The sequence below is a fragment of the Akebia trifoliata genome, chromosome 10 (assembly GCF_017979445.1).
Source record: "Akebia trifoliata isolate Shusen 1 chromosome 10, ASM1797944v1, whole genome shotgun sequence".
NCBI classification, from domain to species: Eukaryota; Viridiplantae; Streptophyta; class Magnoliopsida; order Ranunculales; family Lardizabalaceae; genus Akebia; species Akebia trifoliata.
Genome location: NC_141384.1, coordinates 23648122 through 23664637, shown reverse-complemented (window position 1 = coordinate 23664637; position 16516 = coordinate 23648122). Strand labels below are relative to the sequence as shown.

Sequence of the window (16516 nt, the reverse complement as noted above, 5' to 3'; positions counted from 1 at the left end):
TAAAGGGGCTGCGATGGAGCTAAAATCCTTGATGAAATGCCTATAGAAGGATATTAAACCATAAAAACTTTAAGCTTTGAAGGCTAATTTTGGAGTAAGCCAATCCCTTATAGATGCAATTTTAGTTTCATCCACGCGTATGCCCTCTTTGGAAACTATGTAACCCAAGAAAAGTACCGAAGACGTGAAAAAGTGGTACTTTTTCAAATTGATATAAAGAGTTGGTTTTGAGAACCACAAAAACAATTTGTAGATGCATAAGGTGCTCCGAATCAAATTTAGAGTAGATTAAGATGTCATCAACATGGACCACAACTCACTTGTCAATGAAGGATTATAGACTTGGTTCATGAGGCACATAAAAATACTAGGTGCATTTGATAAACCAAACGGGATAAAATAGCCATTCGTATAAGCCATCCTGGGTCTTGAAAACCGTTTTCCATTCATCTCTAGGTTAGATCCGTATTTGATGGTAGCAACTTTTCAAGTCGATTGTGGATAAGAACACTTTTTATTGTTTTGAGTGTGAATAGGGATTAGGTTGGTGGTGTTTAGGAGGTGCAGGGTGTTGTTTTCAGTGGTGCGATTGGGGTAAGGTGTGTTGGAGTTACATGGTTGGATGGGCTAGTTAGAAGGTAGAGCTTTAGAGGTGGGAGTACGGTTGTTATTGTCATAAGGGGGCTAATTGTAGGATGGATGAGACTGATGAGATGGAGGGTAGATTGCAAATAGTTAGACCTCCGATTGTTAGTATAAGAAGAGCGAGAAGAAATACGAGAATCAAGCATAAAGGATTCTACCTTTAGGGCGTTGTTTATGGTTGTGTGCAAGCTTGTGTATTGGTGCGTGGCCAAATTCTCTTGAATTCCTCTATTCAACCTATTGATGAAACGCCCAACAGTTTGATCTTCATTCTCTTGAAGTTCATTCCTTGAGAGAAGACGAGAGAAATCATCAATATATTCTTGTACGCTTGGGGACCCTTGCCTACAATTTTGTAGGTTTATGAACAAGGTATGGATGCAATCCAGTGGTAAGTATCTTTGCTGAAGCAATTGCTTCATAGTTGGCCATGATTGCACTTGTCAAAAGCCTTAACGTAGTCGATCCCATTGGAAATAATCCCACCAAGATGAAACTGTCCCAATTAACTTAAAAGCCACAAGTTTGACCTTCTCATCCTCTGAAATTTTCATGTAATCAAAGAACCTTTCAACCTTAAAGATCCAATTAAGAAAATCTTCAATGTGCAAGAGCCCTTTGAAGGTAGGAATATCCGCCTTAAACCTATATTCAAAAGACCATTCTTGTTGACCATTGTTGCGATGATGTAGGGGTGGATTATGCATGAACATGTGCTAAGCTTCCTCAAAAGCATGGGAAGGCTGATTTGTGGGTGGGGGATAATGGTCTCGTCTTGTATTAGGTTTGCGATATGGGGGTGGGTGAGCATGGGGAGGGTTAGGGAGAAGTCTCATAATCAAGATAAGGATGTTTAGTGGGGCGGTTGTATAAGGATCCAATTCATCTATGTAATCCATATATAGGACTGTTATGGTCCTTGAAGGATCATTGGAGCGGTGCAGTATGGCTAGAAAGTTGAGGGAGGGTAGTATGAGGTGTGGGGAGGTGATACGGTTTGGGTAAAGTCAAAATTCTAGGAATTGAGGTACGGATATTGGGAATCCTTGGGGTCTTCATCTCAAAAGGTTTTCTTACCTTTCTCCTTCTCAATGGTGTTAAGAACCATGCCTTGAACCCTACTCCATATAGATATAATTTTGTTGATGATTCTTTCTTCAAACTTCTCTAATTGGGCTTCCAATTTGTTTTAGTGATGAATTCTCCTTCACTACCCATGAATGTGGATCATAGCAGAAGCTCTAATACCACTTAATGTAATGGAAACGTATAAATCAATAGATTCAGTTAATAAACAAACAATAGCTTGGAAGAAAATAAAGCAAAGAGTTAAAAAAATTAAGAGATAAAAGAGAATTGAATTGATATGTTTTAATGAATTGAATTTCATTTTTGGAGCACCTTATGTAGATTACTCCATTATAACAACTTAGAAATGTAGACACCCAAATTTGACCGGGCCCTCGACACAAAATGCCCAAAAAATCGTAAAAATTGGAATGGGCTCCGAGGCTCAAACTTACAAAAATCCAATGTATTTTGTCATTCTTTTTCAATAAACGGCCCAAGGCTATTCGCATGGCCAATGGACCCGAATTCCTCACCACCCTTCTATACTCTTCAACTCAACCCAACATAAGTCCAAACCCATTCCTATTCTACCCATCACCTAAGCCCATTCAACTCAACCCAAATCCTTTCCTATTTAACCCACAACCTAAGCCCAACCCAATACTATACCTACCCAATTCATCACCTAAGCCCATTCCTATTCAATTCATCACTTAAGCCCAATCATACCGACCCAATTCACCACCTAAGCCCATGAGATTCAACCCATCATCCATTACTATTCAACCCACTACCCAACTCTCAACCCAAGCCCAACATCACAACCAATCGCCCAACATCATCAAGGTGGGACACATGTCACCACCTCAACTCACCTCCCTCATCAAAACTATCCACTCCCATCACCTTTCTCTAAAAAATCACATCAACCCATACCTCCCCCTAACCTACCCTCATCATTCCCTACAAACCTCCATTCTCTCAAATCAAACACCTCTAACTTATACCTCCTACTAACCTACCCTCATCATTCCCTACAAACCCCCATTCTCTCAAATCAAACACCTTCCCCTAACCTACCCCCATCATTCCCTATAAATCCCTATTCTCTCAAATCAAACACTCATCTCCTCCCATCAACTCATCCAAACCTCTAATCTCCATACATTTTAACACATGTCATCATCTCCCTCACCCTCCCAACAACCTAATTAATTATCCTCTAACACAATCTATTCTCTTAAACCAAACACCACTCCCCTTTTACCTCACCAATTAATTACCCTCTTACACAATCCCATCCTCTCAACCACTCTCATTAATTCCCTTTCACTTAACACTCAACCCAAATGGGTTGAGAGATCCAACCCATTTAACCCTCTTACACAAATACCCTTCAATCCCCATCAATTTACACACAACCCTCTCTTAAACCTCACACCATTATACAATTTCTCATCATTTCACCCAACTCTGCCCCAAACTCTATAAAAACCCCTCATTCTCAACTCTCACCACCTAATGAACATTTGAGAAAAATACTCTCTAAAAAACTCTCTACTCACCTCACTACTCTCAACTCTCAAACTCACAACTCTCAACTCTCAACTATCTTTTTCAAGCAAGTCAAGGAAGGTCAAAGAAGACTCATCTTGTGAAGGTCAAAGAAAGTCAACCCAAGATCAAGGTGGGTTTGGACAAGGATCACCCCATTCTCTCATCCCCACTTCCCTCTTCTACTTCTCCCCCTCTCTACATCTACAAACACACACCACAATGGTTTGAGTCATCAAAGGGTCCCTTTTTCAATAAGGGTGCCCTCAATGGTTTGAACCAATATTAAAGTCCCTCATACTTGAGGGCACATATGGGATTTTCCGATTCTTTTATTTTTATTTTCAAAAATGACCGAATCCGAGGTTGCCACCAATGGTGGATGGAGTAGGGTGCCTAACACCTTCCCTACTCCATAAAATGGACCCCCTTACCTAGAATCAAAAGTTGGACCATGTACCTTATCCGTACAAGAGTCATCAAATGCCAAAATGACATAATTTTTCGAAAAATGCGACATCGAGTGACCATTCACACCCTTTTACAAGTATGAATGGTGACGACTCCAAAACCTCCCAAAGTGGTCGATATATTCAAAAATGAATAAATCATGTGTCCACAAGAAACATTCTAGTCTATCTATAACATATTACTAATCTTCTAATCCTATTATAATTCACTTTAGAGACTTCTAAGCACTTCTAATTATAGCCTAAAGAATAAAAACGAATTTAAACAAACAAGTAAAAACTTGACAATAAATTAGAGACTGAGCAAATTAGAAACTAAACACAATAAAAACTTCCTAAAGTTAAAATGGAAATTAACCAAATAACTTAAAATTGAACTAAACTAAAGACATACGACTAAAATCAAAATTGAATTGAGGATGGACCCAACCGGATCAACCTGAACTAGACTGGTCAAACTGAGTTGACTCGATCAAGCTGAATCAACTCAAGCAGATCTAGATAAGTTGATTCGATCATGAAAATTCTACTCTTTTTTTCTTTTTTTATGGTCCATTTTCTCTCGAAAATCAAGAGTAATGTGTTCTACATCAGAATACCCATGATACATTAGATTTAGCTCATGTGATCGCGAGGTTTGATTTATTTTAGTTGGCGTGATCGCAAGGTTGGATACCGTGACAAGATGATATTTCACAGAAAGCCTGGATTTCCACACACATACTGAATGTTTCTTTTCAGTTTGGTTTATGTTTTGAAAAAAAGAAGAGTTTAATGTTTCAAAATAACAAAGTTTAATATTTTGAAAAAGAGAAAAATTTTACATACATATTGTTTTAGTGATCTATTAAAAAGATTGTCAATGCCTATAAATAATAGCTTGGTGTCACTTCCGAATTGACACAATATTCTAGAATAACTGTTTCAATATTTGATTTTCCATGTAGTATGGGATGCATAAGAACGCAACATCACACCAGGATTCCAGGAAATTCATTTATCTTTAATAGAGAACAAAATATAAAGGTTGTCTATACAAGACTAAAGTTATTTGAGGTTCGCATGCACGCCCATCGGGTATAGACAAAGCTAGTTAGCTTATGATCATTAACAATCTAGAGTAGTCAAACGGATTTAACCCATGTTATGCGTCATAAAGACATGTTTCACTATTGCCCTGGTCAAACGGTCAACCCAAGCCGGATAAACAACTACCCCTATTGGTTTGTTTTGCTAACCTTAAAATCAGGAACTAACGGTGGGATTCCACACCGGTGAAGTATTAGAACATATACGTATCTTGACTGAGATGTTCACATCAGTCATGATTCTCAACCTCTATTCTAACGCACTATCGTTGATTGTATATTATGTGGATGCCGAGATGATTTACAGATGTTAACATTTACAATATTTCAGTTAAATTATTTAAATGCAGTTATTTCAATATGTTGATTTGATTGTTTTCGTAGTTGATATTATTTGGAATAAACCTACATATTTTTAAAATTGCTTCTAGTATGATTAATTTGCATATTAGGACTATGACTTCGAAATATATGTTTCCCACTGGGTAACTCCCCTGTTACTCACCCTACCAATCATCTCAGTTTTAGGAAGTTTCAGTGATTGATGATCAGCTTTAAGACTGTTGCTATTTCGAGATCAATAGGTTTGTGTGTTCTAAGTGTTAGTAGATAGAGTAGTTGGTTTATATTGAGAGATCAAGTTAGTATATTATTGGCAATACGTGCCAATATTTCTTTCTGTTATATATAAATAAAGGAAGTTGTGAGATAAGATAGTTGCTTTTGTTTATGTATTGTATTTAGTTATGCGTTCGCTGCAACATATGATATCATTGTCTGAAATTGTTGAGTTATATGTGTTTGTAACTATATGGAAAATATCTCACACCTTGAGATTCTAACACTTAATCATGGGGATGTGTGTTAGGATTTTGAGGCATGACATTACCAATAAAAAAAAAAGAGATCAGCGATGCACACGTGCCATGTTCAAAGTGCACCTCATAAGCGCACCACATATGTAAGGGCGTGAACTTGATGGCTTAGCCATTTAACACATATCCAAGTCGCTTTTTCAGAATAACAAAGTATTTATGGAGGGATCATATATAAAGCTTAAGAAATCTCTTCCTATCCTCCGTGAAACTAAAAAATTTTAACCAAAAGTTGTGTCCGCTATCCAACAATGTTTGTTAGCCTATAACCAAAATACCCATACAAACCTAAGAAAGCACCCAACAAATCTTAAACACCTAAAAGGAACTTAAAAGTTTATGAATAAGTGTGACACATACATGTTAGTTAAGGAAAGACATCACAGGCCCTGCACATGTGCATGATATAATCAATAGAATCTTCACTCAGGCAGAACCAGAAATCCAGCATAAGGTCAAGGCCAGGTGGTAGCTACATGCACTGGATAAAACCAAACATGGCATGAAAGTGGCATGGGAAAGTCTTGAACCTGTGACTGGGACGAGGGAAAGGTAAATATTTGCCACTTGGCCAGAGCAGAGCTTATATGGCAAGTAAGACAAGCAAGACCTTTCTTTGGTCATTGAGGGACAGGAGTTGGGATTATGGATGCTGCAGTGTGACCAGACCGCCTGGCATGTTGTGCCTGAATGTTCACCTAAGCACGCTCTTTCCTTGACACAACAAATGATTGCTATAGTCCATGTAGTCATACAACACATGTCCATCTTTAAGCCTCAAGGATGGTCAGTGCAATATTTATTTTGGAAAAACACTTTCCTTAGTAAGATTTTAAGCCTTACTAAGGGTAGTTTTGCTCAAATGGATTACCACATTGGCAATTCAATCATGGGAAAAACAGGCCCCAAAAAAAAAAAATTAAATTAAAAACAATTTCTTTTGGGCTTGATCCAAGGTTTTTAAAATGGATAGTTACCGAACTTCCACCTAAATCCCAAATTTAAAATTAAAATTCAATGGTGAAAAAAAACTTTTTTTGGAATTTTTTTTTCTAAGTTCATAGAATTTTGTCCTCTATAATCCAGACACATTGAATCATGGTTTTGGATGCCACAAATTGAGCCCAAGGACACTTAGTATGGGTGAAATCCTTAGTAAGGCTAGTCAGACTCTTTATATTATACTAATTCAAAGCACAGCATATGCATGGAGTCACAATTTACGGAGACCAGGTGTAACATACTACCTCTTGGGTCTGCTTTGATCTTCCTGATAGTCCATCACTCCACCAGGCTCAGATTGGCCGGCCTCCTCATAACCTCGGAAATCAACATCTGCCTGCATACAGTGTGTAACTTCTGCCACCACGTACGTAAGACATGTTGACCAATATAGCCCAAATATTTAGTATTCATACGTTTATTGTATCTACATATAAAAATAACTTTTGGAAGTTCTCCACAGGGTCAGTATTCACCATCTTGACAGCTCTAACTTAGGAAATCCCCTAGGTTCAAAAGTAAACCTTATTGAAATTGGAACTGCTTGATTTGTACATTCTTTTGGAGGATCATAAAATTTGGGGCTGGGTTTGTAAATTAGATCCTATGTAAGTCCTCAGTCTAGTACTTTGCTTGTTGATCACCTCGACCACCTTATATAATGTGCATTTAAGTGTACAAAAAAAAAAAACTGAGAAATTGGTGATATTAGGGTCCCCCCCACCCTCTTAAAATGCAAGATGAGGTCTACTCCCCAGACTTTCATTGAACCATTCAAGTTGTTAACTTAAACGATTCTCTCTCCGAGCCCACATTCAGCCTCATAAGAGTTCAGATCATCATGGTAATTTTGTAATTTCAATTGAACATTTAACATTCTCTGTTAAGAGAGAATCGTTTTCATTAACAATTTGATTGGGTCAACAAAAGTCCAGGGGGGTAGACCTCATCCTGCATTTCGCATGATCCTAATATCACCAAGGGGGGTTACTAAAATACCAAGAAAAAGTAATTATAAAAAATTTAAATAAACAATCTAATTTTATTATTTAATATAATATAAGGTTTTTTTTTAAATATAAGTAAATTTTACTGATAAGAAGACCGAGGAGTCCTTAAAAGAAAAGACACATGCTAAATCTCCCCTACTTACAATATCCCATTCAACCAAAAAGTCCTCGAAAAACAACCCTCTAAACTCCTTAAATTGTTTGCACTAAAGAAACAGTAAACCAAGGATGCTAATGGTAATTTCCTGCACCGAATTTTCCTTCCCTTCAAACGTCCGCCCATTATAATTTAAAATATTAACTAAGGTGATTTTGTGGAAAAATAATGAAAAGAATATTGTTGTAATCTTAGAATGTTAAGAACTAACTAATGCGGTTATAGGAGGTCGTGGAGTTCAAATTCTGTTTCTTTTGACTAAAATGACTTAGATAATAGTGAGGTGAAATGTAAAAGTGGGAGAAATTTTGGTCTTCCAAATTTTGTTGTAAACAAACACCTATTCGGCCTTCCGCCCTTCTCTCATTATAATAGTAAAGATACAAGATAAACAACTAAATACACTTTCTTTATTTTTTGTGCTTTCCTCCTCTAAGATATCTCCAATCTTCCCATAAATTTTACCTTCCCTTAGCACAGAACTCACCATAGATGAAGGGCCTACTTGATTTATTTCATCATTTTCTACCCACCAATATATGAACACTTAATTTGATTTGGATGCTTTTTGAAATATGATTTGGTGTAACTTGATCAATGTGACACTTAATAAGGCAATGGTTTTCAGATGATACTTTTGGGGTGTGTATGTTAAACCACTATGTTATTTCAATATGCGAAAGGTATTATGTTTTAAGGATTATTTATATGTAAATTTTATTTAGAATTTGGATCATTCTATGTACTATTTTTTTGTGCAACTCAGAATATTTTAACGTTATGTTTGTATACCTTGACTTGCTTATATGCTTGAATTATGGGCATAACGGAAACAAACTAAGGAAGAAAGAAACAAATTCTCTTCCCAACCCTACAAACCGGTCCATTTTAGACTGGTGTACTGTAAACCCAAATTTGCACCGACATGAACCGTAAAAACAGGTAACATAGGTCCTGACCAGCCTGCATATGCATGATGTAAGAGCCACAGAGTTTTGCATGATAATTGCTTATATTTGTAAATTCGGTTTCCACTGCCATTCGAGTGGTCGAGCAATGGCTCAACGACCTGGGTGCACTCCCCAGGGCCGTGAGATCAAGTCCCCCCACCAGTGACTTTACCAGATACGCCCATCTGTGGTGTGGCAAGGCGCATCTACTAGGGTTAATCCCACTTCCAAAGGGGGTGAGGACACCATGTCCCATAAAAAAATCCAATTTCCATTTATTATAAATAGGTATATGCAAATTGAAGGTGCATAACATTAGAAAATGACTTCATACAAAAGAATTTTAGAAGAGAAAAGTCAAGTCTCATAATGAGAGCTTGGCATATGTTTATAATCAATAATAAGGGATTAGACATAAATGCCCTTACAAAGAAATAAACTAAAATTAGTAAAACTAGAACTAACCATTCTAATATTTCCAATACTCCCCCTCAAGCTGGGGCAAATATATCAATTAGACCCAGCTTGGCAAGGTGAGAGTTAGTGACAAAAGGTTCAACAGACTTTGTAAGCATATTGGCTAGTTGATCTAAAGAATAAACAAAGACTGTCTCAAGTGCACCAGATTGAACTTTCTCCCTGAAAAAGTGAACATCAACTTCGATATGCTTAGTTCTTTCGTGAAAGACTGAGTTAGATGCAAGCATGATAGCAGACTTGTTGTCAAAGAACAGCAAGGAGGAATCAATAATAGGAAATCCAACTCTGTTAGTAAAGATCTAAGCCAAAGAAGCTCACATGTGCCAAGAGCCATATCACGATACTCGACTTCAGCAAACGAACGAGAAACCACACTCTATTTCTTACTTTTCCACGAAATAAGGTTACCACCATAAAAAGTACAAAAACCAGATGTAGATTTCCTATCTTTAAGAGAACCAGCATAATCAGCATCAGTGAAACATGACAAATGTGGCTGAGTAGTAGACGAATAAAATAGATCTAAACCAGGACAAGACTTCAAGTAGCGAAGGATACGGTACACAGCGTCAAGATGAGAGGTACGCGGAGCATGCATAAACTGACTGACTACACTGACTGCAAAGGTCAAATCCGGTCCAATGTTAGATAAATCAAATGGCCTATGAGTTTCTAGTAAGATGAAGGATCAAATAAAAGCTCCCCAGATTCAGCATAAAGACGATGATTCTGATCCATTGGAGAAGAGGCAGGACGACAACCAAGCATACCAATGTCCTGAAGAAGATCCAATGTGTATTTGCGTTGAGATTACGAAATACCACGACGTGAATGGGCTACCTCTATCCCCAAAAAGTACTTGAGGGGACCTAAGTCCTTAACCTCAAAAACATTACCCAATTGCCTTTTAACTTTGTCAATCCATTGTGTATCATTTCCAGTTATTATAATATCATCCACATAAACCAAGACAATGGTATTGCGACCATCTATTCCTCGTTGAATAAAGCAAGTATAGTCAAAGTGGCATCTAGAAAACCCCATAGATAGAATGACCTCAGAGAAACGCTGGAACCAAGCTCGCGAAGACTGCTTTAGGCCATATAGAGATTTGAGAAGCCGACATACTTTCCCAGAATACTCCCCCTGAAGACGAAACCCAGGAGGAGGATCCATATAAATGACTTCTGTCAAATCACTGTTTAGAAATGCATTCTTCACATCAAGCCGGTGAAGAGGCCATAAATGACATGCCGCTAAAGATATAAGAAGATGAGAAGTAGTAAGTTTGACTACAGGGGCAAATGTGGCACCAAAGTCCTTTCTCGGAGTCTATATAAATCCCTTAGCGATGAGACGGGCCTTGTAGCGATCAACAGTACCGTCTGCAAGATACTTGAAGTACGAAAAAAATGAACATTTTCAAAAAATGTGACATCCAAGGAATGAATAAGACGATGGGTGAGTGGATTATAGTACCGATACCCCTTTGACATAGATAAATAACCCAAGAAAACACAACGAATGACTTTATCATCTAGTTTGGTGCGATGGAGAGTTCTATCCTGAACAAAGCAGGTACACCCAAAAACTCTTGGTGTAATGGGAAAGAGAGTACTATCAGGTCGAAGAACATGAGAGGGTAGGGTACGGCTCGGAATACGATTCATTAGAAAAACAGCAGTAAGAACAGCCATATTCCAATAGAACCTGGGAACATGCATCCTTCGCAGAAGGCAACAAACGATGTTCATGAGGTGGCGGTTCTTATGTTTTGCCACCCCATTTTGCTCAGGAATGTATGGGCAAGTTAACTGATGAAGCAGAATATGCTCATGGAGATGGGACCGAATCCCATCAGAAATATAGTCTCCTCCATTATCTGTCCTAAGAGATTTGACAGTAATGTTGTACTGAGTCTGAATCATTTTGAGGAAATTAGCAAAAATAGGGAACACCTCAGAACGAGAACGCATTAAATAAATCCAAGTACAACGAGAGTAGTCATCAATAAATGTAACATAATATCTATGATCATTAAAAACAGTAACAGGAGAAGGCCCCCAAACATCAGAATGAACTAAGTCAAAAATAGCATTAAATCGATGCATACGAGGAATATAAGATGTAGGTATGTGTTTAGAAAGCTCACACACAGAGCACTGAAATTTGTGTCCATTACAAGAAGTTTTTAAAGTAGGAAATAATAAACATAAGTGCTGAAAATTAGCATGTCCTAATCGAACATGCCATAAGTCTAAAGTCTAGGAAGAAAAAGTATGATTCCGAGTAAGTGGGAAGACGGAAGCTGGAGCAGCAGTAGGTGGAGCGCCAAACAGGTACAGCTCATCCCTCTCATACCCCTTGCCAAAAATCGTCCTCGAAATCAGGTCCTAAAAGACACAGTGAGTAAAAAAAAATGTTACAGAACAATTTAGAGATTTTGTTATACTACTCACAGACATAAGGTTAAGAGATTGGTGAGGAATATGGAGAACGGAATCTAGAGAAAAATCAAGGGTCAAGGAGATAGTACATTTGCTATGAATAGGGGTAAGAGACCCATCAGCAAGGCGAACCTCCTTATGAGTAGTAGGAAAAATGGGAGAAATAAAGTGATTAGACTCACCGGTCATGTGATCAGAGGCATCAAAATCAATTACCTAAGTCAGAGGACCAGAGCCAGACTGAAAGACATGAAATGCAGAAGAGGTACCTGGAGATATGGTAACAAATGCGACTGTCAAGGACGAGGAAGTCTGAGCCGGGAGCTGATCCCGTACAATAGTTGTAATTTGCGTCTGTAGATGTTGCAAATCAATAGTTCCAAGGGACGTAGGTTCAATAGAGATAGATTCCACAACAACAACACGAGGTTGTCCTCTAGAAGATCTCAACAGGTGGAGATAGACTTGAAAACAATGAGTCTTCTCATGGCCAATCTTCCCACAGTGGCTACACGTAAGACCACTACCTTTATCACGTCCACGACTGCCACGACCTCGATTCCCAGATACTTGAGTACGGGAGTTAGAGAAATCCGAATTGACTGCGAAAGCCATCTGATCTGTATCTGGAGCAAAGATACTGATAGGGGACTGAATCTGAGAGGGAACTACATGGTGACGACGCTCATCGCTATCAATGGTCGCAAATGTCTCAAATAAGGACGGTAGAGGCGTGGTATTAAGGATTTGGGTCCGCAGTGCTTCAAACTCAGGACGTAAACCCATGAGAAACTGATGTCTGATGAAAAGCAATTCTCTTGACCACATACTCGGCTGCCTCAGCAGACAACTCAGCCATAAACTCATAGTACGAGAGTTCCTCCCAACGAGACTAAAGGAATCCAAAGCAATTTGCAACACTCTGATTTCTTTATGTAGCCCGAACAATATCCCGATAAAGTTCATAAATCCGCGAGTCATTACAAGCATGTGCATATGTTTGAGTGAGAGTTGTCCACAAAGAAGAAACAGTCTCATGATACATAAACATAGTGTAGATGCGTTGCTTCATGGAATTAAATAACCCTCCAAGAATGGTACAATTATCAATTTTCCATTGTTCAAATTTTGGATCAGTGAGAGGTAGCTTAGGAATAACGCCTGACAACCAACCAGATTTGCCTCTACTACCCAAATAAAGGCATACAAACCGAGACCAAGACTAACAGTTATGACCATCTAGTGGTGCATTGGTTATACGCTGGACAGAGAAATTTGCCCCAAGAGTTGTGGTAGAATCCTTAGTCTCATTAGGCGTCGTCATTGCACACTATGAACAGGAAGGAACTTTAGATTGAAGGGAGATCTCCCGTTTAGTACTGTCGAAGGTCAGATAGTGCACAATTGCTTCATGTCGAAGCCCCTTGCTATTCAAGGTCAAAGAAAAATATTTCTTCTTGTTGTTGTCAAAGAAAGTCACAAAATAATATATTTCTGTTGCTGTCGAAGTCTCTACTGTTGATCGCAGGTCACCAAAAAATTTCTTCATACAACCCTAAAGCTATTGTCGAACTGATCGTAGGGCAGATAAGGGCTAATAGGCTGATCGCAAGGGTTGTTCAGGGTCTGTAAACTGATCGGAGGACTATTCAAGGTCTGAAGGTTTGATCGCAGGGCTTGTATAGGGCATATAAACTGATCGCAAGGCTTCAACCTCTGTCTGCTGGCGTCAGAGGCTTGTTTAGGGCCTATAGGTATAATCGGAGAGTTTGATTTAGGGCATACAACCTGATCGGAGGTTGTTTAGAGCATAAAACTTAATCGCAGGCTTGTTAATGACCTGTAGGTATGATCGCAAAGTGTGGTTTAGGGCATACAACATGATCGCAGGCTGTTTAGGGCATAAAACCTGATCGCAGGCTTGCTAATGACCTGTAGGTATGATCGCAAAGTGTGGTTTAGGCCATAAAACCTGATCGCAAGCTTGTTTAGGACCTATAGATCAGATTGAGGTGTACACAACAACATGTTGTTGTTGTCTGCTGCTGTCGCAAGGCAAATTAGGTCCAGTGGTTTTGATCACAACGCAGGTAGGAGTCTGATTGAAGTTCACCCAACAACACAAGGGTTGATAGCAAAGAAAAACCTTAACATAGGGCAAAAATCACAGCGCAAAACTCTATTGCGGCATGTGAAGAACTAATAAGATCTCTATCGCAACATGCAATTAAGAGAATAAAAATCAACAAAAAGAAAGGGCCCCCAAAGGGGAGTAACTATGGATGAGGCTACTGCTAGGTGAGCGCGGTTAGTGTAGTGGGATAAATGAGAGAAAAAAAAATTTTGAGGAGAAATAAAGATGAAGGCTCTAATACCAAGAAGAATTTTAGAAGAGAAAATTCAAATTTCATAATGAGAGCTTGGCATATATTTATAATCAATAATAAGAGATTAGACATAAATACCCTTACAAAGAAATAAATAAACTAATATTAGTAAAACTAGAACTAACCATTCCAATATTTCCAATACATACATGAAATCATTACCAAGGGAAGTTTATGCAAGTGGTCCATAAATGTGACTAGACACTAGTGAGGCGCCTATTTTATGTATCAGATAATACTGAATGATTATAAATACCAGCAAAGAAAAGACAAGGGTTGGATTCAACCAACCTTGAAGGATAAAGAGTTCTTCACTTCTTCCACCCTGTCCTCAACTTTTTTTCTGTGATTCTTTTCCAACTCAATCATTGTATCTGCCCATTTAATCTTCTCTTGAATTGATAGAAGTAGATTTTCTGAAGTAGCTAGCCTACAGTAAAGTCATCCACACATGAAAAAAACTGATTAAACTATCACGATGGTACAAACTATGGACTCCTAACTCCGAAGTAAGGGTAGAACAAAAGAAGTGAACTTTGAAGAAATTCAAAAAAAAAAAAATATATATATATATATATATATATATATATATATATATATATATATATATATATATATATATATATATAAGGTCCTGTTTCCCAGCCAAATTTCGTCTTATATGGGTTAGAAGTTTCCGAATGGGCTGAACTTTTGCGAGGATGATCTCCTCGCCATAGAGATCATCCTCACAAAAGATCAACCTATTCCGAAACTTCTCACCCATATATATAAAAATTCAGTTGCTCAGAACCGCAAAAATGCATGAGGTGGGGAGTGTCAAAGTGAGCTATTTGTAGGAAGCTACCAGCAAAGAAAATTGTGTACCGACAAGACAGTTAAGTTCAATGAAAGCCATATTGGTTCTCAATTCAAATTCTCAGGCCAAGTTGGCCTACGGTAGTGATTAAAAATGAGCTGACGATGTGAACACTTAGAAATATATATATATATATATATATATATATATATTTTATAAGCAAAATATTTCATATCTATCCTTCTTCATAGCATGATATTTTCGGGTTGAAAGCAAGACTATCAATGTCTTAAGGTGATGCAATTTTGGACTAGTGCACTCATTTGAGTGTTACCTTGACCAAATCAATTGGAAGGTCAGTAATGTGGCCAGTTGACATGTTAAAATGGGGATTGGGGGGTGGAGGCAGGAAATTACCTTTAGTCTCTGAGGAACGCCTGTCACCAAGGCAAGAATACAGGATACAATGGAATGAATTTGATTCATCTGAGCCCAATTTTTTGGGATATGGCTTTAATGATGATGGTAAAGTGAAGTGAATAATTGACAACCGCCTGAATACCGCAATTGTTTGCAGTGCTAGTTGTTTTAGAGAAATTCTATTGCCACACCAACTTTTGCTAATGCTGCCCCAATTTATATGTAATCACCAAAGAAGTAGCACACATCTTGGGGTGGCGTTAGCAAAAGTTAGAGTGGCTATAGAAGCTCTCTAGTTTTATTGTAGGAATTTTTATATCTATTCTTTTCTCAAAAAGCTCAGTGGCCTTTATGGATCAGAAAATGTATGTATATCAGTGCTTCTAAAATCCAAAACCTTGACATGACTCCAGGGGTGGAGCCAGGATTTTGCCTACGTGGGGCAACTTAAGAGTGGAAAATTTTTTGTGGGGGCAACCTAAGAGTGGACAATTTCTTGTGGGAGCAAAGAAAGGTGGTTTTTCTTTTTATATGGGGGCAATAGCAGTAGATTTTTCTATCCACCGTTGCCATCTGTCACAATAACCCATAATCTCTTATAGACTTTGAAAATTCTATGGGGGCCAATGCCCCCATTGCCCCCACTACAAATCCGCCCGTACATGACTTGGAAGTCCATGTCAAAATGACACTGAAACTCTCTTTTTTATTGGAAAGAATGACACTGCAACTCTTGAGTTGACTATGCTAGCCAATATGCAGTAACTAAAACTATTAAATTATTTCAAAACATGAAAATTTGTGTGGGGGGGGGGGGAAGAAATAGAAAATAGTCTCATAAAAAAATAAGAGAATATACATAGTTCATTTTTTTAAAGGAATCTCTCAGAGATGTGAGATAACACTGTACTTTCTTTTGATAGATAATTATACTATTTTGAATCTTGAGCCAAGTCACAGAATTTGAAGATAATGCTGAAAAATCTACAAGGCTTATTTTAGGAAAATAGGATATTCTTCTTGATCATTCTTGATCACTCTTGACTTTCTAGAACATTCATGTAACCTTCTACAATAGGATAGTTTTCTAGAATATTCTTGTAATCCTCTCCAATAGGATAGTGTTCTAGAATATTCTTGTAATAGGATAGTTGGTATAGT

General features: G+C 38.0%; 1 protein-coding gene across 5 annotated transcripts in view; it reads right to left on the bottom strand.

The window, feature by feature from the left end:
- The window catches only part of LOC147393347 (COP9 signalosome complex subunit 7-like), a 45945-nt gene that overhangs the window by 6541 nt on the left and 22888 nt on the right, over positions 1–16516 (bottom strand). For 4 of the 5 annotated variants that reach the window (XM_086456283.1, XM_086456282.1, XM_086456286.1 and 1 more), the window contains one exon: positions 14428–14566. In XM_086456283.1, the coding sequence (XP_086312409.1) occupies positions 14428–14566 (139 nt within the window). Of the gene's footprint in view, positions 1–6950; positions 7063–14427; positions 14567–16516 lie in introns of all 5 variants that reach the window. The other variant, XM_086456284.1, reaches the window with a different exon arrangement.